This window comes from Trachemys scripta, chromosome 7 (genome assembly GCF_013100865.1).
Source record: "Trachemys scripta elegans isolate TJP31775 chromosome 7, CAS_Tse_1.0, whole genome shotgun sequence".
NCBI lineage: Eukaryota > Metazoa > Chordata > Testudines > Emydidae > Trachemys > Trachemys scripta.
This window is the reverse complement of record NC_048304.1, coordinates 42082212-42109124: the sequence shown is the minus strand read 5'-3', so window position 1 is coordinate 42109124 and position 26913 is coordinate 42082212. Positions and strand designations below refer to the sequence as shown.

Here is a 26913-nt window from a genome sequence, read left to right as displayed (position 1 = left end):
TAAACAACTGAAAGCAGGGTTTATAATGGAAAGTGTCAGGCAACCCTAATAGGTGGCAATACCAGGCCTGCCTGTAATGAGAAGCCATGTCTCCACTTTCACAAGATGCAATAGAAAAGTGTAAAAACAGGCAAACTCTGATTGAAATATCTGAAATAAGCTTTTATAATACAACTGCTCCTTAATTTACTGTACAGTACTAGAGGGCAGCTCTCTAAAGTAGCTTCAGCTTTTGATATTGAATTGTTTGAAAGAGAACCAATGATCTTGTGCAGGAAAACCTAGATGATCTGGGTTTATTTATAATTCAAATGACCCACTGTACACTCGATACAGGAGGAAGTTGGCAAATGCTATATAGCAAGTAAGGGACTAACGACCAGACTGCCCATTGCCTTGCACTTCTACCAGAAGAGAATGATAGTGTTAGATTCACTCTGCTCAGATGTAAATGAATTCATAAGGCGCAAGGCAGTGGAGAATAAGGTCCAAACTCCACCCTGGTTTACAACCTGCACAGGCCTAATTAAATTAATGGAGTTCCATGGGCTAAATTAGGGCTGTCTTTGACTATATATTTTAAAACTAACCCACTGAAGTTCTTGAGGGCTGGAGAGTGTACCAACTCTTGGAAGATTAATTATTGTTTATCTGGCTATTCTATTACTTGTATTTTACCATAACTTACTAGAGTGGATTTTCACACACACACACCCATTAGTAAAAGCTGTATAATGCTTTACATCTGCAAACATCAACCCATGCATCTTGACTCTCCTGTGACATACCCTCACTCAGCACTTGGGGAGAATGACTTGGCGGCTTTGTAAGTACATAAGAATGGCCATATTGGATAAGACCAATGGTCCACCTAGCTCAGTATCCTGCCTTCGAACAGGACCCAGTGCCAGAGACTTCAGAGGGAATGAAGAGAACAGGTCAACTATTGAGTGATCCATCCCCTGTCGTTCAGTCCAGAATCTACCAGTCAGAAGTAAAGGGTCACCTAGAGCATGGGGTTGCATCCTGCACCATCTTGGCTAATGGTCTCCATGAGCTTATTTTATTCATTTTTTTTAACCCATTTTTACTTCTGGCCTTCTTTAGTAAAGATTAAAATTGTCAGACACATAGAAGAACATAAATTGTTGGGCCAAAGTCAACATGGTTTCTGTAAAGGGAAATTGTGTCTTACTAATCTATTAGAGTTCTTTGAAAGGGCCAACAAACATGTGGACATGGGGGATCCAGTGGACATAGTGTACTTAGATTTCCAGAAAGCCTTTGACAAGGCTCACCAAAGGCTCTTATATAAATTAAGTTGTCATGGGATAAGAGGGAAGGTCCTTTCATGGATTGAGAACTGGTTAAAAGACTGGGAACAAAGGGTAGGAATAAATGGTAAATTCTCAGAATGGAGAGGGGTAACTAGTGGTGTTCCCCAAGGGTCAGTCCTAGGACCAATCCTATTCAACTTATTCATAAATGATCTGGAGAAAGGGGTAAAAAGTGAGGTGGCAAAGTTTGCAGATGATACTAAACTCCTCAAGATAGTTAAGACCAAAGCAGACTGTGGAAAAACTTCAAAAAGATCTCACAAAACTAAGTGATTGGCAACAAAATGGCAAATGAAATTTAATGTGGATAAATGTAAAGTAATGCACATTGGAAAAAATAACCCCAACTATACATACAATATGATGGGGGCTAATTTAGCTACAATGAATCAGGAAAAAGATCTTGGAGTCATCGTGGATAGTTCTCTGAAGAGGTCCACGCAGTGTGCAACGGCGGTCAAAAAAGCAAACCGGATGTTAGGAATCATTAAAAAGGGGATAGCGAATAAGACGGAGAGTATCTTATTGCCCTTATATAAATCGATGGTACGCCCACATCTTGAATACTGCATACAGATGTGGTCTCCTCTTTTCAAAAGAGATATACTGGCATTAGAAAAGGTTCAGAGAAGGGCAACTAAAATGATTAGGAGTTTGGAACGGGTCCCATATGAGGAGAGATTAGAGGCTAGGACTTTTCAGTTTGGAAAAGAGGAGATTAAGGGCGGCTATGATAGAGGTATATAAAATCATAAGTGATGTGGAGAAAGTAAATAAGGAAAATTTATTTACTTCTTCCCATAATACAAGAACTAGGGGCCACCAAATGAAATTAATGGGCAGCAGGTTTAAAACAAACAAAAGGAAGTTCTTCACACAGCGCACAGTCAACTTGTGGAACTCCTTGCCTGAGGAGGTTGTGAAAGCGAACACTATAACAAAGTTTAAAAGAGAGCTGGATACATTCATGGCGGTTATGTCCATTAATGGCTATTAGCCAGGATGGGTAAAGAATGGTGTCCCTAGCCTCTGTTTTGCAGAGGGTGGAGATGGATGGCAGGAGAGAGATCACCTGATCATTACCTGTTAGGTTCACTCCCTCTGGGGCACCTGGCATTGGCCACTGTTGGCAGACAGGATACTGGGCTAGATGGACCTTTGGTCTGACCCAGTACGGCCGTTCTTATGTTCTAACATCCCCTGGCAACAAGTTAAACAGGCTGATGGTGCATTGTGTGAAGAAGTACTACTTTAGATGTATTTTGAACCTGCTGCCTATTAATTTCATTGGGCGAGCCCTGGTTCTTGTTATGTGAAGGGATATATAACACTTCCTTATTCACTTTTTCCACACCATTCATCATTTTGCAGACCTCTATTTTACCCCCCCGTTCATCTCTTTTCTAAGATGAACAGTCCCAGTCTTTTTAATCTCTTCTTAAATAAAAGATGTTCCATACCCTAATCATTTTTGTTGCCCTTCTCAGTAACTTTTCCAAATCTAATATCTTTTTTGAGATTAAGCGACCTGAACTGCACATAGTATTCAAGGTATGGACATATGCTTATATGCTTTTCCTCTGAAATTCCCACTAACAGCACTGGTTCAGCTCCACTAGCGGTAGCAATGATTGGAGCACTAGTGCAGATGAGGCTCAAGGAGTCCTCCAGAATTCTATTGACCTGAATCCCTTCTGCCACTCAGGTCTAGAGGTCATTTTGATAAAAATGTCAATGCCCTGTCTATGCCAGCTCTCCTGCCAGTAGAGCTGCACAGATGAGCTCAACAGGGAAGATGCCCAAAAAAGGCTAATCAGAAGTAGCAGTGAGGGATAATACACATAGTAACAACCAAATGTTAAGTAGCTTTCTTGAAGCCATTGCTCTAGGTAGAGGAGCAACTAACCCTGATGAAACTAATAAATGAAACTGCTTACTTTCTATTCATTACTGGCTGTACAGTGCAAAAACATCTAATGGTTAGAAGAAAGGACTAGGGATCACAAATTGAGTTAAACTCCCTCCATTCTACCAACAAATAGCTGTGACTAGGGCAAATTGCTTAACTGTGCCTCACTTTCCCCTTCTATAAAGTGCAGTAACATTCCTCCTGAGGGTGCTGAGGATTAGATGTTTGATATCCCCAGTTGAAAGATGCTATACCTGTGCAGAGCACTGTTAGAAATACTGTATTACTGTTAAAGTACTCCAGGAAGAATATTTGTGTGGCGCTCTGGTGTGGATGAAAGCTTACGGATAGTAAGATACTGTCACTGACCTGAGGGGCTTATAATCAAGAAGACTACAAAAATATTCCATGGGGTGTGGAGTAGATCAGTGGTAGGGATATTCTGAGAGTGTAATTTTCTGGAGTAGAGAGGACAGTTCATGCATATTTGAAAAAGCTTCACATAAGAAGGATGTTCTAAGGACAGTTTGAGAAAAAAGCCTGAACTGTCCTTATCTGTCTTCTCCCCCCCCCCCCCCCCCAGTACATCCATTTGAAAATCAATTACACTTGCTGGTATCCTGCATCACTGCAGAGACCGGGTTTAATTATTCAGTTGCACTCCTTATGAGAAGTGGCACAGCTCCTGTTTCACTGTTAAATTCAGAGGGTAGCTTGACTGAAGGTTGGCGCATACTCTATCCCTGTCTCCAAGCAGAGCTCCCAGTGATATTTGTGGAAATTCTGCAGAAATACTGAATGGTGAATAAGGGCCACTAGTGCCTAATCTTGCAAAGAACTGAGTACTCTCAGCCCTGCTAGTGTCAGTGGGAGTGGCTATTGAGGCCCAAATCAGGCCCATAATCCACTCCCTGAGGGTAGTAGTGGAGAGGATATTTAATCTGAAACCCAAGAGTGATAACTACTTTGAGATTTGCTGGGTTTCATGAATGCCATAAGTGTCAGTACTGATTTTTGTACGGTTCCCTCTTGCTCCCAACTGTATTTAGCAATGCTATATGGTAACAAGGATGGCCAACAAAATTCCATGTTCTCTAGTACACCAGACTTTTGACATAGACAAAGCCTAAATCACTTTTATTAATCCTCTACCATGCCTATAATGTCCTCAATGGTGCTTTGGCCACCACTGTGATGGTACATGCTCTAAGACTAACCATGTTTGTCCACCACTATATCAATATGTTCCAGTGGACTAACAGTGTAGATAGGAAGAAGTAGTATAGCAGCTACACTGTTTCAACTAATCCTCCCAGTGGAATCGCACAAAACTCTTGGCCACCCTTCAGGCACTACTTTATAACTTAAAAATGCTTGGTTACCTGTCAAACTGGCTGCTACAGGCCTCAGACAGCTGTGGCTGCTCAGCTCTGCCTCCTCCTAACTGTTCATGATGAGTCTAATCTGAGTGCTGCCCAAGTATCAGGCTGAAGTCAGCTGCCCTGGGCAGCTGTCTCATCCTTCCCTGACACCTCAACCCAAAAATCAATAAAACAAATAAGCATAATAAACACAGCTTGGACATCTACCTTTTAAAAAACACATTAAAAATCTCTTCTCCTTTGAGATTGCATCAGAAAAAGCCAGGATGAAAATCAATGGCTGATAAGCAAACAAGACTCATTCACTCATTTCACTGGGGATTGCTGTAGCTGTCTAGGCCCACTGCCCCAGCAGTGTCACTTCTGAAATCTGAAAGCGAACACAACGGCATTGTCACCAAACATGGCACAAAATCACTTAAATTTACCCTGCCTCCCCACTTGCCTCCTGAGAAGCAGTACATCCCCTGCTGCTCTATTGCATTATGTGATAAAGGAGACAGCGAACAGTCCACTAGTTGATGGAGGTATGTGGAGCAGTATCACCTGGAATCACACCATTCCAGTCTTTTTCTTAAAGAGAAACACTGGAGAAAGAAACCACTGGTATAGCAACAAAATAAAACACAACCTTCTCCACAAATAAAATAAAACAAAACCCAATTATTTGGGGGGGGAGAAATGAATTAAATCAAACACTACACTTCAAAAACCAAGACCAAAAGTTGTCAGTGCTTGCAATGATCTACACTGGACCTCATGGCCCAAAAGCAATCTAGCAAGGGGGCCAGAGGGGGGTGATGGGGGGTGTGGGGTTTTCCCCCCCCCCCCCCCATGGCATCTACTCTGCTGCATGCTTGTGCTTGCATAGTGGCTGACCCTGATGACACACATGTACTTTTTTTTTTCCTTCAGGAAAACTGACATGTTCAATGTAACAAACAATTGTCAAGAAGACTAAATGCACTGTTGGGTACATTATATCCACTGTCTTTCTATATGTGGATGTGGTGCACTGTGCATCTGAAACAAAATGGTTAGTGTAGATGCTCTGCATAACTGCTGTTTGCAGTTAGTGTAGATGCCTGTTCCAGACACTCTTTAGTGTTACCTTTCTGATTGACATGCACAATGGTGGTGTTGAAGAGTTTGCCCATGTTGTAGTAGTTTAGATTTTGTGGCCCCCCCCCTTTTTTTTTTCTTGACTTGTGTAACTTTCCCCTTAGTCTCACTTGGCGAAAAACTTCTGGAGGGCTAGAGCAGGTGGATCCTAGGTGTTGACTCAGACTCCTGGCTTCCTTGAACAATATTATGCTTTTATCTCAACAAAATGTGTTTTATCTTTGGCTTAGTGGCTGGGTTGTAGTAAGTTCACACAGTTATCTTGATGCTATGAATTATTTTAATTAGAATACTTCCTTTTAACACAATTTTATGCCTGGGAGGTGCACTTATTTGTCCTGAGATGCAAATACCTTTTACATACTACCTGAAGGAGGGGGGTGGAAGAAAAAATAATCATGCTGACTTGCAGTAAATGAGCTTGTTACCCCAACTACTGCTGGCAAGTGTAAATTCCACTTCCTGACCCAGTGGGGATGTGCTCCTAAAGGAAGATCAGGAATTTTTGCCATCACACCCCTTAGGGATAGTGCTAGGGCGAACAGTCCTGAAATGTGGTTGGAACATTGCAAGGGGAGGCTGCCTAGGCCATTACCCAAGCTAAGGTTGTTAAAAGCCCACTGTTGGATGGGTGGGTTGCAGGTGCCATGCACTGTCATTACAACCCCCCTTTCAGGAGGACATTCTACCACAAGGGGCCCTGGATCATGTTTGCAGAAACTGGTGAAAACTAAAGCTGAATCTAGCCCATTACATGAAATTTTGGCCCTTGTACTGCCACCCTGCCAAAGTACTTTTGCCCCAGTTCCAAAATCCTATAGACATGCTTTTGTGTATAGGCACCATTATTTTAGCATCTTTTAAAGGAAAACTGTTAGAAAATGTAGGTGCAATACTGCAATGCATGCAAGCTAAAGAATAACTTCACGTTTTGCTTCCTCTTCTATTCCCTTCCCCTATTCTATGCAGAATCTACTGGAAACATGAAGCTTCTTAAATGCTATGCCAACCAAATCACTGCTGCCATAGTTGGTGTTCCTCACCCTTGGGATGGCCTAGGAATTCAACCACAGACTCAAATGTGTGGGAGCGGTTGTGTGGAAGGACTGGATTCCACTCCACATTAACTTTTCATTTATGGGCTTGGAAATTGGTTTAGAATCTAGTTTACACCAACTCATTCTCTGCTTATTTTATTTCAGTAGACTTTAACTCATTATTGTTAATGTTGTATTTAATTTTCTTTGAGTTAACCACACTGATGACACAAGTGCAGCTTGTTCACCTGCACATTTACCAATGTGATATATGCCATCATGTGCCAGCAATGTCCCTCTGCCATGTACATTGGCCACACTGGACAGTCTCTACGCAAAAGAATAAGTGGACACAAAACATACGTCAAGAATTATAACATTCAAAAACCAGTCAGAGAACACTTCAATCTCCCTAGTCACTCAATTACTGATCTCAAAGTCGCAATACTCCAACAAAAAAATTCTAAAACAGACTCCAATGAGAAACTGCAGAATTGGAATTAATTTGCAAATTAGACACCATTAAATTAGGCTTGAATAAAGATTGGGAGTGGTGGGTCATTACACAAAGTAAAACTGTTTTCCCATGCTAATTTTTCCCCCTACTGTTACTCACACCTTCTTGTCAGCAGTTGGAAATGGGCCATCTTAATTATCACTACAGAAGGTTTTTTTCTTCTGATAATAGCTCACCTAATAGCTAACCTTAATTAATTACCTTTGTTACAGTTGCTATGGCAACACCCATTTTTTCATGTTCTCTCTCTGTGTGTGTGTGTGTGTGTGTGTGTGTGTATATATCTTCCTACTGTATCTTCCACTGCACACATCCGATGAAGTGGGTTTTAGCCCATGAAAGCTTATGCTCAAATAAATTTGTTAGTCTCTAACATGCCACAAGTACTCCTTGTTCTTTTTGCTGATACAGACTAACACAGCTACCACCTGAAATATGTAAATTCTGCTACTTTGATTCAGCTAATCATGGTACGACTGTGTTTTAAAAATACACTTAAAGTAAAAGAGCCTGTTATCACTTCATTTAATGACACCACCTTGGTATTATCCTTTCTAACAGTCAAATTAATCAGGATAGTATATTTGTTGTAGTTTGAGATTATTATGGTTCCACATCCAAAATGTCACTGCTTTGTGTCGGGTTTCAGAGTAGCAGCCGTGTTAGTCTGTATCCGCAAAAAGAACAGGAGTACTTGTGGCACCTTAGAGACTAACAAATTTATTAGAGCATAAACTTTCATGGACTACAGCATCCGAAGAAGTGGGCTGTAGTCCACAAAAGCTTATGCTCTAATAAATTTGTTAGTCTCTAAGGTGCCACAAGTACGCCTGTTCTTTTTACTGCTTTGTGTGTACTACAGCATCCAAAAATCCCCATTTTAAAGAGAACTTGTAAATCTGAGGGCTTCTTTCCCTGTTTTTATGTAGCAATGTAAACTACAATATCCTCAGTAAAGGAAGTCTGTATCTTAAGTAACTCAGTTATCTTCCCTGCTCCACTAGGGCAGGGCATAAATAGAGCAATAGTTGACATTGCATCAGTGTTGCCTTCTGCACAGATGGCTAGGGACCTGAGAGTTCAGGAAAAGGGCAGCAGGAACTGAAACTTCTCAAACCACAAAACTACAGTAAGGTTCAGACAGGGAATAAAGATCTTTATTTTTAGAAATACAACTACAAAAAGGAAAAAGAAAAAAGCATTTAAAGCTGCTGCCATACTTTTCTCTCCTAGAGACAAGGGTAAAAAAAGGAAGGGAAACAGGCTGGGCTGGTGGAGGGGAAGTGCCCTCTCTGCCCACTTCATCTTCAAGGTTTGCAACAACTGTAACTCTTCAAAAATCTGTCTAGAAACAACACCGCCCTACACCAAAGTCACTGCAACCTGGTAAATGTACACCTGTATCTTTGTAGAAACAAAGCAATTAATGCCCATTCAGTATTATGGAACCTACTTACTGAAATGAATCTACAAAAAAGGCATTTGTTTGATAAAATCAATATACATTTGCAAAATACTAAAATAAGCAAATCATTGCATGAAAATCTTTGCAGCTGTAAAAAACACCAATAGAACTGTTGGACCCACCTGCCAAATAGAAGCAGGCAGTGCAGATACCAATAGCACATGGGTTCCCAAACTTGGTTCGCAGCTTGTTCAGGGTAAGCTCCTGGCACGCCGCAAGACACTTTATTTACCTGAGCATCTGCAAGTATGGCTGCTCGCAGATCCCAGTTTGCCTTTCCCGGCCAATAGGAGCTGCGGGAATTTTTTTTGGTGGTTCAGTTTCTGTAGTTTCTGCATCGGAGTGTTGCTCTTTTAAGATTCTGAAAGATTTAATGAAAGCATGCTCCACAACTCGTCCCTCTCAGCTTTTTGGAAGGCACTTCAGATTCTTAAATCTTGGGTCGAGTGCTGTAACTATCTTTAGAAATCTCATTGGTACCTTCTTTGTGTTTTGTCAAATCTACAGTGAAAGTGTTCTTAAAACGAACAACATGCTGGGTCATCATCTGAGACTGCTATAACATGAAATGTCTGGCATAATGTGGGTAAAAGAGCAGGAGATGTACAATTCTCCCCCAAGGAGCTCAGTCACAAATTTTAATTAACACATTTATTTATTACAAGGTCCCTTCCAACCCTGATATTCTATGATTCTAATCAATAGCCCTAATAAAAACCTTACATGCATTTTAAATCTTTATTTTAAGTCTGTTTTGTGGTGGTTTGTTTGTTTATTGAGGATATGCTGATCTTTGGATGCTGAGGATTGGCACTATTGGAAATGTGATAAGATTCTATTTATCACAGATATATTCGAGCTAAATATTTTCCAAACCACAACTTAGGGGTGAGCTATTTACACAGCTATGTACATCTCTTCATACAGTGTTACTTGCTAATAAATGTTTGTAGAGTTTATATTAATATTTGCCCTAACAAATAAGAGTAAATGGACAGAAGGTAACTTGAAACCTTGTTTTACCATGGTAATCCCTAAATTTATACTAGCATTTGATAGTTTCTGTAAATCACTAATTTACAAACACAATGTAAACTGGACCACTTTTATACAGTGTTTGGGGGCTGAGAAAGATATGTTCTCCCTCCATTGCTTTCTTGTGAACAGTAACTTTCTACACAACCCAGAAGACTGCAGGGGGAGGAGGGTGACAATTAACTAACCTTGTTTCTTCAAGATGAAGAAGTGAGTAACTCTAGTTAACACATTTACCTTTAAAATGACAGCTTAGATGAAATATTACTTTTCAAAATGAAACATTTGCATGGATTTAAATGAATAAAAGTGTCTGTCTGTCTGTGCCCGCACGCACTCTCAACAAAGCAGCAAGCCCAGAACTCCTTCACTAAAACACTGGTTCTGACAATGCCTCCATCTACGGTCCTGACCCACTCACTTACATTTTCTGCCTTAGTTTCCCCCATCAAAATAATTATCTATATAATCCACCAGCAATGAGGATTAGTTCATGTTGAGAGTGTTTATAGTGGTCATCTTTGTCTACTGAAAGAAATGCAGAAAACAAAGAAGTTCTACTGTTTCTCATCTGCCTCTAGTCATTTTCATATGGGTGTCTCATGTACAAGTTGCACAACTGCCATTAGTTTACACACGGCACCAGGAAGTTAAACTTAAAAATCCCCTTGAAACAAATCTCACAGACTTCCATGGAGCTATGGGATCAAATTGTGTTTTGAATGATCTAAATTCTTAAACAGTACTCCCTATAATGTGGGAGAATCTTACAAGCCTCAATTCGTCATTATAAAGACCCTCTAAGGTAACAAAGTACTCCTCATTTTGCAGAGGCTGAGCTCAGCTAAAGCTATTAAATTGTCACAGACTCAGTTATGGCAGAAGTCTAATGGTGACTTTCAAACCCCCCTTAGTCCCGTTATACACAAACTTGCTGCTATTACCTACTTATTTCCACAAGGGGGCAAAGTCTTTGTTTTCCAAGGTTAGGTCTGTTTTTGGCAAAGCTTTACTTCACCCATATTCAATCTAGCAGCACCTCTGTGAACTTAGTCTGCAAATATTTATTATTTGAAGGATTGACCCGTTTACTTTATTCCTATACTAAACTCCATGATAAATAATAAAACCACCCTAGTTATTGCGGCATCAGGGGAAACTAAAAAGAAAAGTGTCCACACTAGAACCCCTACAGCTAAAGCCCTTTGAATTCTGGGGCTGGGAAGAGCTATCTCTTTCTGAGGTCCCTCCTATACCATTCTGGGCATGTAGCCCTTTGACAGAGGGGAGTGTTACGATCCCGCTCTCCTCATGTTTTAAACGCTGCCAGTGTGCAGCCTCCAGCTCAAAAGGGCACCTGACCAAAGGGGCCAGTTCTATACTTTGCCTCAATCCACCGCTAAAGTTACACCCTGGATCTCCCGGCTTCCTTGAGGGGGAGGCTCGCCTTGGCGAAGGTCCCAAGGCACGGAGGGATCTGTGGCAGAGGGGGAATGAACCTAGGCATCCCGGTGACCAAGTGGGTCGGGGCAGGGCTTCTGGTGCCGCCCGCGGCGCCTCAGGCTACAGGCGGGAGGTGCGTGGGCCGCCGCCACAATGGGAGGAGAAGGGGGCGCTGAACTGGGGAGGCCGCCAGGCGCTGGTTACTCCTCCCCTCAGCCAGGCAGGGGGAGTCTCTGGCGGACGGAGGCCGGGGCTCTTGGGCGGGCTCCCGGCCGCAGGGGGCGCTCAGCCTGCCTCGCTTGGAAAACAGTCACACATCGACCCACCACCGAGCTGCGGCTGCCGTCTGTTCCCCGGACGGACGATCCATGGTTCCCGCTGGCGCTTGTAGCCGCTTGGCCCTCAGCGTCCTGCTCCTACTGGCCGGCGGTGAGTGCCGAACGGGGGCGGCTGGGCTGGGCAGAGCCCGCACACCAGAGCTTGAGGTGGCCCAGTGAGGGCTGCTCCTGGTGAACTGGGGCGCGGAGGTGCTGCTTCCCGAGGCCGGGTGTCGACAGTCTCCAGGACAGACGCCACGGGGGATGGGATGGGGCGGGAGAGGGAGACCAGGCGCCCCCCTCAAATGGGGCATTGTCGTCTCCCCTCTCAGGCATCGTGTTGGGAATCCCCCTTTTAAACGTCACCATCCCAGCGAGGGAGCCCTCCCTAGCGCCTCGCTGGGGCTGGGCGTGGGGGAGCTAATTTCAGTGCTGCCGGGGGCTTGGTTTCGTTCTCTTCAAATGTCCCCGTCAGGGACCCACTCTTCAGTCTCCCATAAGTATAGGAGAGGCAGTGACGGCAAGGCTCCAGCTACTGGCACCGCTGTAAAGGGGAATTGGGGGAGGCAACGGGGGAGAATAGTAAGTATTCAGTATTTACTCAGCAGGAGGGACTAAATAAACTTTGTCTAGATACTGGAAAACACTTTCTCGACAGCGAGATCCATTAGATCATGGAATAGATTCCGTAGGAGAGAGCAATTAAGAGCCTAATAGCTGAGTCATTTAAAATTAGATGAAGCTTTGGAGAGTATCATTGGAAACAATCTTGCCTTGGCCGATAGGCTGAGAAGGAGTGACTAGATGACTTATCAGGAATAGTAATGAACATATATGTTCCTGTTTCAGGGGATAGCCCTGTTAGTCTGTATCCACAAAAACAACAAGGAAGGACGGTGGCACCTTAAAGACTAACAGATTTATTTTTGTATGTGTTCCTGATTGATTTCTTAACAATATTAAATATTACATCTTTTCATTCTGAATTCATGTTGTGGCATGTTTGGTCCCAAACATTTAGGCATTAACATTAGATACAATTCCACCCCTCCCCCCAAACTGCTACTAATGTAAAAACCCTCTCCTGTCCATCCTGTCCAGTTTCCTGTCTGTCCGAATACATAGGAAGCTCAAATAGACCAGAAGCATATTTGCAAGTGGCCCTGGGGCTCTTCAAAAAATATATTAGCTGCTGTTGAGCAGGGGTACTTGCTCAAGATGGCTTGAGGCCCCTTTACCACAAGAATTAGAAAAATAAACAAAAATGTTCAGAACATCAAACCACTCTTTTTCAAAACTAAAAAGCAGCTGTCAGGTAGAAGGCTATGGTTTCCCAAGAGAATGTTTTAGTAATATAATTGATCTTGGGGTGTAATAGTTTTCACATGATAAACCAAGATGCGCTTTACCTTGTGCTATCTTGTTACAGTGTTTTTTGGTTTGGGTTTTATTTAATTTTTTTACAATGGTGGCATGTTCTGAGTAAACTACTGAGCTAAAAAAGTCACAAGGCTGTTAATGTCCTACCATGATCATATTAATTTGGATGAACTTCACAGTCACAAATAACACTGGTGACTAACGCTGCTCTGGACTTTGTTAAGATTTTCAAACATGACTAGTGATTTATGGGGCCCCATTTTTATTTTATTATTTTTGTTAGTACCTAGAAATCTTTAAAGGAACCCTTTTTCTTTAAAGAAGCGGGTGCTCAGCACTTATGGAAATTGAGCATTTTCAAGGTAATGAAGATTGGGCATCCAAAAAAGTCAACACATAAATGTCAAGGTTTACAAAATTGGTTTTAAATTTTTCATACAGCTCTAATAACCTGTTTCATGCAAAGAAAACTTTTGATCTAAGACATCAGGCATAAGTGGAAAGTATTTACAGGAAAGGAGCTTAATTAGGAAGACTAGCTGGCTTGGAGCTCAGGAAAAAGTCAAAGCTAAAGAAGCTTCAGCTTTTCCTTTACATCAAGGTCGTCACACTCAGTGCAAGTTAGTTCCATTCATTTGAGGGGGGAGGGAGAGAGAGGAATATTCACAGATCTGTTTTGAAGTTTATTAATCAAGTTAGCTATGACTTATGTCCATGTTGACTTACTGACAGTATAATAAAACATCTGTTGGGGTGGTCGTGGAGGAGTTATGGTAACAATTATGAATCCTATACTGACATGAATCTGTTCTTGGACAGTAGCAATTGGTGATGAGACAATTCCCTGATAAGGAGTTTATCCAATCAAGTAACTCAACTAAATTAGCTGATTATTAGGTAAGAACATTTGGGGATAGTTGATGCAATTCTAAAAAGGAGAACTACCAATAGGCTTCCTAGCAGACATGCCAAACCCATGAAAAAACACAGCAATTGGGCTTGTTTTTGGCTTAATTGGCTTCTGAGTTGCGTGTTGGCTAGTTTTTGGCTTGTAGCTTGTTTGGTGTGTAGCTTGTTGCTTCTTTTTTTTGATAGGCTCCCAGCAAGCAGGAGCAAGGGGGGGAGAGAGTCAGGGGTGCACAACGGGCCCACCACAGTCCCAAACTGCACTCTGGGGGGGATCTAGTCACATAGAGTGTTGGGGTTCTTAGGGATTGGCTTGTTGTGGCCTCGTTTTGAAATGGGATTAGCTTGATTTTTGGCTTATTGTGAAAGTTGCGATGCTTATTTACCATGTGAAAGTTGGCAACTGTGTTTCCTAGCTGTTACGTTGACCACTTTATTACATCCCTTCTCTTCCCTCCCACCCTCACCTGATTTTAAGCTTTTCAGAGCAGGAACTGTCTTATATTTTAAAGAACACCTAGCACAATCTAGATTGTGGGCATTAGTGTGGTCTAAATAATTAATAATGAAGTTGAGGACATTATCATTGACAGCTTTGTTTATCTAAACTCATTTGTCAATTAAATTAATAGGGCCTTGGGGATAACAGGGAGTTGAAAATAAATGAGGCTCATATGTAGTTTATTATACCTTGCAGTAAAATTAAACAATAAATTTACATTTTTTATAGTAGTCCTTCCTGCAAATATGTTTCTTGTCTATTTTAACTTAGTATAGATTAGAATGTGCCTCTTCTGCCTTTATTTTAATACCCTACAATTTGTTTGCCTCTGTGCTCAGGCCTGTGGTAAGCCTGGATAAACGCTTTTGTTTTTGTCTTTGTGCAACACAGAAGTAATATATCTGGAAGCATCTTAATTGCTTTGCACTTCCTTATTTTATATAGAGGAAGCAGAACAGTTTGTGATTTTTGCTTTCTACACAAACATATTTCTTTATTCCATAAGAAAACTGTTATACCAGTAGGGACATCATATGGGCACAATTTGCAGAACCACTGTGGAAGGTATTAATAAACCAGAATTTCCTGTTATCTTTTGAATATATTTGAGTCTTCATATCTGGGTGGTGTTTTTATTTTTTGTGTTGGTACAGTGAACATAGTTATTTTTCAGAATTATAGATGGATAAAATATTCAGATGAAGATTAGTATTGGAGAACCATGCAATGAGGGAAACAGAGAGAGGAGAGATTATTTAAACTACAGCAGAATCAGTTTAAAATACAACCAAAATAACTTCTTAATCTCTTAATAAAAATGTTAATTGAATATTTTAATATACAATAACTCAACATCCTTATTCAGAAGGTACAGACTGTCAGAGAAACAATAACACATGAAATAATTTGAGCTCCTCAGATAAAAAGGTGCTTTAAGGGCAAAGTTTTCTACCATCATTGGTTAATTCACAATATGATATTACCCTTGGTTTGCAGATGGTAAACTGAGGCACATAATTTGTGATGGGCACATGGTTAAACAGTGGGTACACACAAGTGTCAAGCAGGGAATAGAAACCAGGAAATATTGTTCTCAGTTCCGTGTTGCAACAATGAGTCTGGTTACTCTCGTCTCAGAGGTAAGGTAATCTCTAAATCTCAAATCCAATCCAAAGGAGACAAACCTAAAACCATAAAAGTCCAATAAGGGGTTAGTCCCTACCATCTCATTTATTGCCATATTAAGTTGCGTGAAATGGGATAGCCACAGTTTCAATCTTTCAGTGATATTGTTCGCGTAGGTTTTTTTGTTTTTTAACTACACTTATTTTAAATAACAGATCCTGACTTGGTTATACTGGATGCTTTAAAATATGGCTAATGAAAGTGTCAAAACCTTATAGACTATTAACAGAAATAAATCTTGAAACAACAAAAATAGTTCAGTAACAAGGAGTTTTCTCCTCTGCCCACAAAATGTGCATCCCTGGTCTTCACACTAATACTTAACTCTAAAGTATGCTGTGGAACCTGATAAATTGTAAAGCTTCTTGAAATCCTCAGATGCAAGGAGTGAAGTATTATCAGCCTCCAGAATTTTATGCGCCAAAATATTAAAGATGACCTTAAAATGAGAAGGATGAACTGAACTGCCTTTTATGTATAAAAATGTGTAAAATGTGTGCAACTTTTTTTTTTAAACAGTAGGTCTCTTCTATCTAACTGTGAAATTGACTTCACAAGAGATCAGACTTAAAATCCCTTGCCTTCTCAAATACTTGACTAAGTTGGATCACATAAATTGCCTACCTAGCTCCAATGCTAAAAATTGGAGAGAAGTGATGACTTGGTTAAAGCTGAATCACCCCAAACCTTCAGTTAAGCTATGAAAGCTCACAGCACACCTCTAAGACCCCCTAGCCAAAAGAGAGACCAGATGATGTCTTTGTTATATTTCTAGAGTTAATATGCAGGAAAAAACATAAAATAAACCTTTCCTTCTTTATACATGATAGGGAGAAAAAGGAACAACATCAAACAAAACATAATATAAAAGTCTTGCAGATCATCTTGAAAACTGGGGGGACCAAACACTGGATTCATCGAAGTCAATGAAAGATTTTTGTCATTGAATTCTGTAGGATTGAGATTTGCCCCAGTTCTTTAAAAGATACAGATCCATGTAGGCATCTGAATCTTTAGTACATGTTACTCTGATGCATCTTGTGCATCAAATCAAATACCTGGAAAAATGTTATTAAAAGTTTTTCTTTTAACACTGATTTTTAGAAGAGTGCTGATTGGCTGATAAATTTGGTACCATGATCCTTGAAAGTCATTGCTATATTTGCTAGCAGCCATTGTGATGAAAATAACACCACAAGGAATGTCTATAACTTTATTTTCAAGCAGTTTTATCCTTTATGTGCTTGGGAGAATGCTTGGAGAGAGCTAACCTATCTTGGTTGGAGACAGCATATTATAAATGGAAAGACTGAAGGCTAAGAACTCACCTTAGCTCTGATGGAAATCATTAATTTAGAAGAAACAACTGAAATAGTATTTATTACATTCTGATATGCTGTTGTAGATGATACTAAGCTGGGGGGAGAGGTAGATACGCTGGGTAGGGTTGGGGTCCAGAGTGACCTAGACAAATTGGAGGCTTGGGCCAAAAGAAATCTGATGAGGTTCAACAAGGACAAGTGCAGAGTTCTGCATTTAGGACAGAAGAATCCCATGCACCGCTACAGGCTGGGGACCGACTGGCTAAGCAGCACTTCTGCAGGAAATGACCAGGGGGTTAGGTTGGAGGAGAAGCTGGATATAAGTCAGCAGTGTGCCCTTGTTGCCAATAATGCTAATGGCTGCATTAGTAGGAGCATTGCCAGCAGATCGAGGGAAATGATTATTCCCCTCTATTCGGCGCTAGTGAGGCCACATCCGGAGTATTGCATCCAGTTTTGGGCCCCCCATTACAGAAAGGATGTGGACAAATTGGAGAGAGTCCAACAGAGGGCAACGAAAATGATCAGAGGGCTGGGGCACGTGACTTACGAGGGGAGGCTGAGGAAACTGGACTTGTTTAGTCTAGAGAAGAGTGAGGGGGCATTTGATAGCAGCCTTCAAGTACCTAAAGGGGGGTTCCAAAGAGGACAGATGGTGGCAGATGACGGAACAAGGAGCAATGGTCTCAAGTTGCAGTGGGGGAGGTTTAGGTTGGATATTAGGAAACACTATTTCACTAGGAGGGTGGTGAAGCACTGGAATGGGTTACCTAGGGAGGTGGTGGAATCTCCATCCTTAGAGGTTTTTAAAGCCCTGGCTGGGATTTAGTTGGTGTTGGTCCTGCTTTGAGTAGGGGGTTGGACTAGATGACCTCCTGAGATCTCTTCCAAATCTAATCTTTTGTGATTCTATGATACGACACTAGATGAGATGACAGTTAATGTAGATACATCTAAACGTGTTTGATTTTTTTTTAATATCTGACTGTTGGTTATTTCCTTATTTTCAGCTTCAGGTGAATATTGTAGGGCATACACAGATTCTGATGGACGCATGTATTCTGAAAAATCCTGCCCACAGTTCTGCTGTGGAAACTGCATCAGCCGATATTGCTGCTTGGATAGGTCATATAAATTTGGAGAAGATGAACAATTTATGTGTAATGTGCTGGATGACAGGTATGTGACAAACTCCAGTGTGGGGCTAGTACAACATTTTTTTCAGCATACCAAAAGATGATAAATAAGGGTATATGGTTTTGTGGTTAGAACAGAGAATTTGAACTAGGTCCCAGAGCTGTAACTAAGCATTTTAGCGCCCAGGGCAAGCAAGCATGTTTGCACCCCCTACTGTTTTTCTACCCCATTTTTCCACCCTTGCGGCTTTGCGCCCTGGGCAGCTGCCCCACTCGCCCCATACTGGTTACGGCCATGGTAGGTCCTTCAGGTTTTATTCCTAGCCATGTCACTGAATCATGGACTTCAGTAAGCCTTATTTCCTTAACAGCATTTGGTAGATGGGTAAGCTGAGGCATACTTGACAGGATTGTAGAATTTGTTGAATGTTTGTTTGCAAGACTTATTGAGATCCTCAGATGAAAGCAGTGGAGAATTAATCTTTTTGCAGTATAAACTAGTTGCATAATACTTTTCAAACATGGAAAAACTGGATGCTTAAATTTAAATTGTGACCTAGTGTATAATGTTTGTTGTAATGATGGCATAAAACAAAAAAAGAGAAATAAGCCATCGCTTTGCCAAGATCATTTTTAGGACTTTCCAGCCATTAAAAAAAATTAAGCTTGATTAATTGTACAATTAAAAAATTAATCGTGCGATTAATTGCACTGTTAAAGAATAATGAATACCATTTATATAAATATTTTTGGATGTTTTCCACATTTTCAAATATATTGATTTCAATTACAACACAGAATACAAAGTGTACAGTGCTCTCTTTATAATTATTTTTATTATAAACATTTGCACTGTAAAAATAAAATAGTATTTTTCAATTCACCTAATACAAGTACGGTAGTGCAATCTCTTTATCATGAAAGTTGAACTTACAAGTGTAGAATTATGTACAAAAAATAACTGCATTCAAAAACAAAACAATGTAAAACTTTAGAACCTACAAGTCCAGTCAGTCCTACTTCTTGTTCAGCCAATCACTCAGACAAACAAATTTGTTTACATTTGCAAGAGATAATGCTGCCCACTTCTTGTTTACAATGTCACCTGAAAGTGAGAACAGGCATTGCAAGATATTTATGTGCCAGATGTGCTGAAGATTCATATGCCTTTTCATACTTCAACCTCCATTCCAGAGGACATGCATCCATGCTGATGATGGGTTCTGCTCCATAACTATCCAAAGCAGTGCAGACCAAGGCATGTTTATTTTCATCATCTGAGTCAGATGTCACTAGCAGAAGGTTGATTTTATTTTTCGGTGATTCGGGTTCTGTAATTTCCACATTGGAATGTTGTTCTTTTAAAACTTCTGAACGCATGCACCACACACTTCAGATTCTTAAATCTTGGGTCGAGTGCTGTAGCTATCTTTTTAGAAATCTCACATTTGGTACCTTCTTTGCGTTTTGTCAAATTTGCTGTGAAAGTGTTCTTAAAACGAACATGTGCTGGGTCATCATCTGAGACTGCTATAACATGAAATTTATGGCAGAATGTGCGTAAAACAGAGAGCAGAAGACATACAATTCTCAGTCACAAATTTAATTAACACTTTTTTTAACGACTGTCATCAGCATGGAAGCATGTCCTTTGGATAAAGCATGAAGGGGCATATGAATGTTTAGCATATCTGGCATGTAAATACCTTGCAATGCTGGCTACAAAAGTGCCATGCAAATGTCTGTTCTCACTTTCAGGTGATGTAAATAAGAAGTGGGCAGCATTATCTCGCATAAATGCAAACAAACTTGTTTGTCTTACCTAGTGGCTGAACAAGAAGTAGGACTGAGTGGACTTGTAGACTCTAAATTTTTACATTGTTTTGTTTTTGAGTGCAGTCATGTAACAAAAGAAAATCTACATTTGTAAGTTGCGTTTTCACGATTAAGAGATTGGCAGTTGTTAACTGGATTTCATCTGGCTTTATATTTTTTTTCCTGTTAGTGAGCTCAAGATATTCTCCTGAGCTATAGTACTCATGGAAGTAGGCATATGGTTTTTCATGTGTACTAGGAATTCCAGAGATAATACACTGACTTCTGAAGAGTGGAAACAAGTGTAGTTTTGGTTGGATTGGCCTTTCCCCTGTGAACAAAATGTCATTGAGAAGGCATGGAGTACTTGGTAAAAAGAACTTAAATTCCACTTTTGAGACATGTATTTGTCTTATTACAGGACATATCAACCCATCAAGGAAGAAACGTTGAAGTTGCGTTCACACTTCGATGATGACTGGGACCCTAGACCCAGGTAAATAACTTAAGGCTTAAACCTGTTTTTATCAAAGATACTTTATTAATGTGGTGTATACAACACATGCAAAATGAAAATACTAACAAGTCACACCACAACATTCTCAAGATTACTGTATATTTTAGTTTATATGAAGAAATAGGAACTTGGAGATAAAAATTGTGTAATGTTAGTTTAGGCCATAATCTGAACAGTATGTAATTTTCCATCTTGTTTAGTGAATGGGAGTTTTTCTAAACCATTGTTATTCATGTACTATATTTCTTTAAACATTGGCAGAATTTTTTAGCATATAGTGGCTAAATTTCAAATGCTTCTTTTGTTTTAAGAGTCTAATTATTTCTGACATTCTCTGTATATGGAATTGAGAAGTATTACCGGTTTTATCAGTGTTCTCTAACTGGTAAAAGCTTTAAGTACACCTGCCTTAATAAATAGTTGTTTTTTTGCTTTAGGTTTATTTATTACAGTGCCCATAAGAATGTTAGGTATTGTGTGGTACAAATAAAAGACTACGTTCTTGCACTGAAGCAACTAAAACTTAATTTTGGATATGATGACTGAAGGAGATAGAGGAAGAACAAAGGTTACGCTAATTTAGTGATGAGGACTGTGATGTCCGCCTTATACAACTATATCATGTGGTTTTCTAGTTTAAGTATGTGCACACCTTCATGGCTCCACTAAGTTTATCTAATATTACTTAAAATTGACTCTCTTTGCTTATGAGCATCATGGAAAAAAGAAGGGATTTGAATGAGTTAGGGTCAGTGATGAAGCCAGCAAGAAACTAGAAAGCCCAGAATTGGGAGGGTAGGACACCTCTACCCTGATATAACACTGTCCTTAGGAGCCAAAAAATCTTACCACGTTATAGGTGAAACTGCATTATATCGAACTTGCTTTGATCCACCGGAGCGCGCAGCCAAGCCCCCCGGAGCGCTGCTTTACCGCGTTATAGCCGAATTCGTATTATATCGGGTCGCGTTATATCGGGGTAGAGGTGTATATGGAAGTGTGAAAAATAGCACAGAAATGATTCTGGGAAGAGTAGGCAAATGTACAAGAAAGCTGACATAGGTGGTGGGTGGGGACAACCATAATAAGAAACAGCTGGATATGTAGGCAGGGTGGAGTTAAAGGTCTTGAAGATGAGGATGGAGATTACATTTGATGTGGTAGTGAAAGGCAAGCTAAAAAGGTGATGACATGGTGTGATGGTTTAGGGAATCTGTCTGTATTTAACTTACAAATTCTGTTTGATATTGGGGACTCAGTTTGTCAGTGTTGAGCTGCAAATTCCATTCTGAATGTGGGGCTAGTTGTGGTCCCTGTCTTTTTAGCTCTGTGTTGGATTGTAAGTCCCAGGCATGGTGACACAAGGAAGGGCAGTCTACAAGTCTGTCTTTGAAAGGGTCAACCTTAGCCCAGACAGAGCAATGGGATAGCTGAAGTCTAGGGGGAAACCAGTTGTCACCAGCTTCTCAGTTTGGGCTCGGGTTTGGCGAATGGAAAATCCCCAGCCACAGAACAAAGTAACTAGGTATTGGCGGTAGAACTTACAAACTCATAGAGCAGAGGAGAGAAAGAGAGAGGCATGCTTTTGTAGCAGTGGGGGGTCCTGTTTAACCATTAGCTCTTCTATACTAAATAACTCTGCTGCCCTATTGTACTAGTTTTCCTCTATTGCACCAAGTATTCAGTGCTCCTTAAAACCCATTCATGTGACTATAAGACTGCTGTAGAGTTGTGGAGTATATTTTGAGTGATATAATAAGTATGCACAAATAATTGATACTCAGATCTATTAGAATTGAAAAAGAACGTAACATTTTTTTAAAAAGTCAAGGTTGCTAAATGGCAATTAATTTTAACCCTCTTGTAGTTTATAGAACTTAAGCTCTCTATAAAAAGCCCCCCAGAATTAAACTTAGAGCACTAAATCTTCCAATAGCCATGTTATTAATTTAAACATTTATGCTTTCAAGGTACAAATAAATCCTTAATTCATCCCATGGTTTCTTAAATTCTGACCCGTAGACTTATTGGAAAGGGAGGTGCAGGGCTGGCTCCAGCATTTCTGCCGCCCCAAGCAAAAAAAAAAAAAAAAAAAAAAAAAAGCCGCGATTGGTGGCGGCAGTTCAGCGGCAGGTCCTTCGCTCCTAGAGGGAGTGAGGGACCTGCTGCCCCCGAATTGCCGCAGGTGCCGCCCATCTCCCTTGGCCGCTCCAAGCACCTGCTTGTTAAGCTGGTGCCTGGAGCCGGCCCTGGGGAGGTGGAGATAAAGAAAGAGGGCCATGCTTTGTTCATATATCTTATTACCTTGATTTTGCTATCAATATTTTCTTAAAAGATACTGTTTAGTGGGGGATAAAGTTAATATATTAACTTACTTCACTAATATTTTGTAATTTATCATTCTAATGCGTTCAGAACAACTTCCTACCTGAACATTATTAGGAAAAAATATATAACACTGATTTTAAAATATGGCTTTATGATGGAAGTTGGGTGCCATCTTACCTATAGAGAGGCTATTGCATCTCAATAATGATGCTTTGCTTTATTAGATGTCTGAACACTTTGGAAAACATATCTTTTAAGGGTTCCAGCTCTACTGTATATATTTTTTTCTGTCACTATGTGCTATGATTCATAAAGCTAGTGTTAGTTACTCTGTGCAAGCCTCCTATTTTCAGCAAAAGAAAGTAAATAACTTGGAGGAAGTGTGCACAAAGCAGGAGCTAAAGCATTGTGGTTTTTTCTGAGCAGCTGCTGTATTGAAAAAGCAACAGTAAACCGATCAGCAAGATTAATGACCAAATGAGATAGCATATCCATAATTTCAGGGAAGCACTTTATATATTTCTTACATCTAAGGAGTGAACAGGACTTTTTCTTCAAAAGATATAAAATGGAAGATTTTAACAGGATATTCAAGGGTTATTTTTTTTTCTTCTGTTTGTGATTTGTGTTGGGGTTAAGACTGAGTGATACTCATCCCGTGGCTTTGAGTGCGCTGTATCTAACAAGAAGGTGTGCTATATAGACTTCTGTTCTATTTGATTTTTGTGTTCTTATATTCACAGTTCAGCTTTACAATCTGTTTTCTAAGTTTGACCCATGAGCTAACTGAAATGAAGAAATTAGCTAGGGCTGATAACATTTTATATCAGGGATCGGCAACCTTTAGCACGCGGCTTGCCAGGGTAAGCACCCTGGTGGGCCGGGCCGGTTCGTTTACCTGCTGCATCCACAGGTTTGGCCGATCGCGGCTCCCACTGGCCGTGGTTCACCGTTCCAGGCCAGTGGAGGCAGCGGAAAGCAGTGGCCAGCACATCCCTCGGCCCACGCCATTTCCTGCAGCCCCATTGGCCTGGGACAGCAAACCGCGGCCAGTGCTTACCCTGGTGGGCTGCGTGCCAAAGGTTGCCAATCCCTGTTTTATATACTTAACTCTGAGCAGTACTTGCACAAAGTGGGGGTGTGGTGGTGATGGTGGAGGGAATGAAAATGCCAAATGCCATACTCCAACATCTACATCCGACTGTCTAGTACAGCTAGCAACTGTTTCAGAATAGCCTTAAAGCAGGAGGAAGTGTGCAGTGCATGAGCAGTATGAATGCTGTTAATCTGTGTTTAAAGGAACAACAAAAAGTTCACAAGAAACACTGCAAAGTTAAGTGGGGAAAGAAAGGCCAGGGACTTTGCACGTCTGTTTTCTCTCCATGGAAGCTTTAAGGATAAGATCTCTCTCCCATTAAAATAAATGGCAACACTCCCACTGGCTCAAAGTTCAGCATTTTGCCTTTCCTCACCTCAATTACTCCAAGATGCTAGGTGAAGGGATGAACCCTAGTTGTTTGCAATTCCATCTGGGCTTCTGTGAGCTTGATTTGTGGCTGGCTTGTAGACTAGGAGGCAATCCATTACAAGTTAAACCTTTTCCATGTCAGTGAGAGTTGGTTAAAGGTATTGGAATGGATTCCAAACTTTGAAAATTGGAAGAAACAACTTTTTTGCCTAATAAAATTCTTTCTGTGGATTTAATTTACATGATTCCTCTATAAATTAGGAGAGATCTGAACTATTCATTTTGGATGTAACTTTTGGCAATTGCTAACAGTCACATATGGCTATCAGATCAGAATTTGAATGAACAAGTATTTAAGGAAATTTCTTAAAGCAAATGGAATCTAATTTTAATCTTATGTCCACCAATCAGTCACAGAAATGGACATGTTCTCTACTAGTGAAACAAATGTCAGTTACAAGGCTGACTTGTTAAATGGCCACCCCATCACAAGCTCTTCCTGAAATTTCTTAGATGGCAATACAAAAATATATTAGAACAAACAGATGCTGAACTTCAAATACTTAATACTAATAACCTGTAATAGCGTATTAGCTCTCTTAAAAAAAAAATCTTAAATCCAGATTGGTGGACATGTAATTCAGAGAAAAATATGTTATTTGGCAAGATTAATCCCTTTCTTTTAGGATCCACCAATATATGTTGTAAAAGAAGTGCCCTACCAGATGGCTTTTTTTTTTTTTTTTTTTTGCCCCAACATTTATTGGTATAAGGTACAGCCCACAGAGCACTTTGCCAGTAAATTTTGTCTCAAATTGTCTGCAAATCTCAAAGTTGTGTATTTTTGACAACATAGCTGTATAACAGTATCTGTGATTTGAATATGGCAAGGATACTAATACTGCAGAAACCATGTGGGAGGGAGGTTTAGTGTTCACCAGAGCCCCTAGCATGAAAATGCAAAATCTTGTGCTTTCCCCATGTTTCACTGTAGCAAAACTCAACAGGATAGATTAAAGGAAAAAGTAAACTGTACATGCTCAAGACATTTTTAACTTTTATTATTTCATAGCAACCATTTTTTCAAGCATGACAGACATTAGTTTTCATTTAGGACTATGTACATTCTCAATTCTAAGACAAAGCCACTCTGTAGATCTAGGGCTTTGAGCCAAAAAAAAAAATATAAACAATAAAAAAATCAGGAATTTGTTAAATAAAAATTACTCTTTACTAACTCTGTTTTTGATAAGTGGAAAAATGTCAAAGAAAATGCATATGAAATTCATGTGAGTTGAGATAAAGCATTAAAAATTCAGTCCTGAAGGTAACTAAGAATAAGTGTTCAGAATGTGTGTCTTATGTCATCGTTAGCTATAAATGTCACTACTGTAATGGCATAAGGAAAAAATTATTCATGTTTTTATTATTATTATTATTCTAGTGCTATCACACAGGTTACTCCAGTTCACCATTTTGTGCAATCATCTCCTCTCTTTCCTCAAAATTCTACTAGGTAAATTCTAAAAATTGAAGCATGTTTTATGAAGATTTCCAGTTCCTTCTGAAGAACTGAATCTTTAGCTTTGGTATTTGGGGTAATGGATTCAGGAATCCCAAAGTTTAATGCCCGTACCAGTAATCTCTCTCGTCACAATTATTATTCTACTTTGGTATAAATTGCCAGTGACATGTTTTCTATTACAAGTTCAGTTCTTAAAGGATAATATCTCCATGACTGTCATTCTTGAGTCTCAAGCCTCCAATATAAAATTGGCAAAAACTCCCATAGCTGAAGAGTTTTGGAGGATGACACCTTTCACACCCATACATGGCTATGTAGAACACTCTGATCCTGCTGTGTGAAAGGTGTATCCCCAACAGTGCCCTTACTTGTTAGTTCCACAGTCACAGAAGTGGCGATGCACACAATGTTTCTGGCTATGTATACCCTAAATTAAAAAACATAGTAAGAGAAGCAAAAAAGAGCCACAATGGTTAAACAACAAAGTAAAAGCAGTGAGAGGCAAAAAGGCATCCTTTAAACAGTGGAAATTAAGTCCTAGTGAAGAAAATAGAAAGGCGCATAAATATTGGCAAATGAAGTGTAAAAATACAATTAGGAAGGCCAAAAAAGAATTTGAGGAACAGTTAGTCAAAGACTCAAAAAGTAATAACAATTTTTTAAGTACGTCAGAAGCAGGAAGCCTCCTAAACAACCAGTGGGGGCCACTGGATGATCGAGATGCTAAAGGAGCACTCAAGGACGATAAGGCCATTGCGGAAAAACTAAATGCATTCTTTGCATTGGTCTTCACAGCTGAGGATGTGAGAGAGATTCCCAAACCTGAGCCATTCTTTTTAGATGACAGATCTGAGGAACTGTCCTACATTGAGGTATCATTAGAGGAGGTTTTGGAACAAATTGATAAATTAAACAGCAATAAGTCACCAGGAGCAGATGTATTCATCCAATAGTTCTGAAGGAACTCGTATGTGAAATTGCAGACCTACTAACTGTAGTCTGTAACCTATCATTTCAATCAGCTTCTGTACCAGATGACTGGAGGATAGCTAATGTGACACAAATTTTTAAAAAGGGCTCTTGAGGTGATCCCGGCAATTACAGGCCTATAAGCCTGACTTCAGTATCAGGCAAACTGGTTAAAACTATAATAAAGAACAGTATTGTCAGAAATATAGATGAAAATAATAAGTTGAGAGAAAGAATCAACATGGTTTTAGTAAAGGGAAATCATGCCTCACCAATCTACTAGAATTCTTTGAGGG

At 40.1% G+C, this 26913-nt stretch overlaps 1 protein-coding gene across 1 annotated transcript in view; it reads left to right on the top strand.

Moving 5' to 3' along the window:
- Positions 1-11471: 11471 nt before the first annotated feature.
- The window catches only part of SHISA5 (shisa family member 5), a 58836-nt gene continuing 43394 nt past the window's right edge, over positions 11472-26913 (top strand). Inside the window, exons 1-3 of the mRNA XM_034775997.1 lie at positions 11472-11676; positions 17870-18038; positions 20232-20306. Of these exons, the coding sequence (XP_034631888.1) occupies positions 11616-11676; positions 17870-18038; positions 20232-20306 (305 nt within the window). The 5' untranslated portion in view covers positions 11472-11615. The remainder of the gene's footprint in view (positions 11677-17869; positions 18039-20231; positions 20307-26913) is intronic.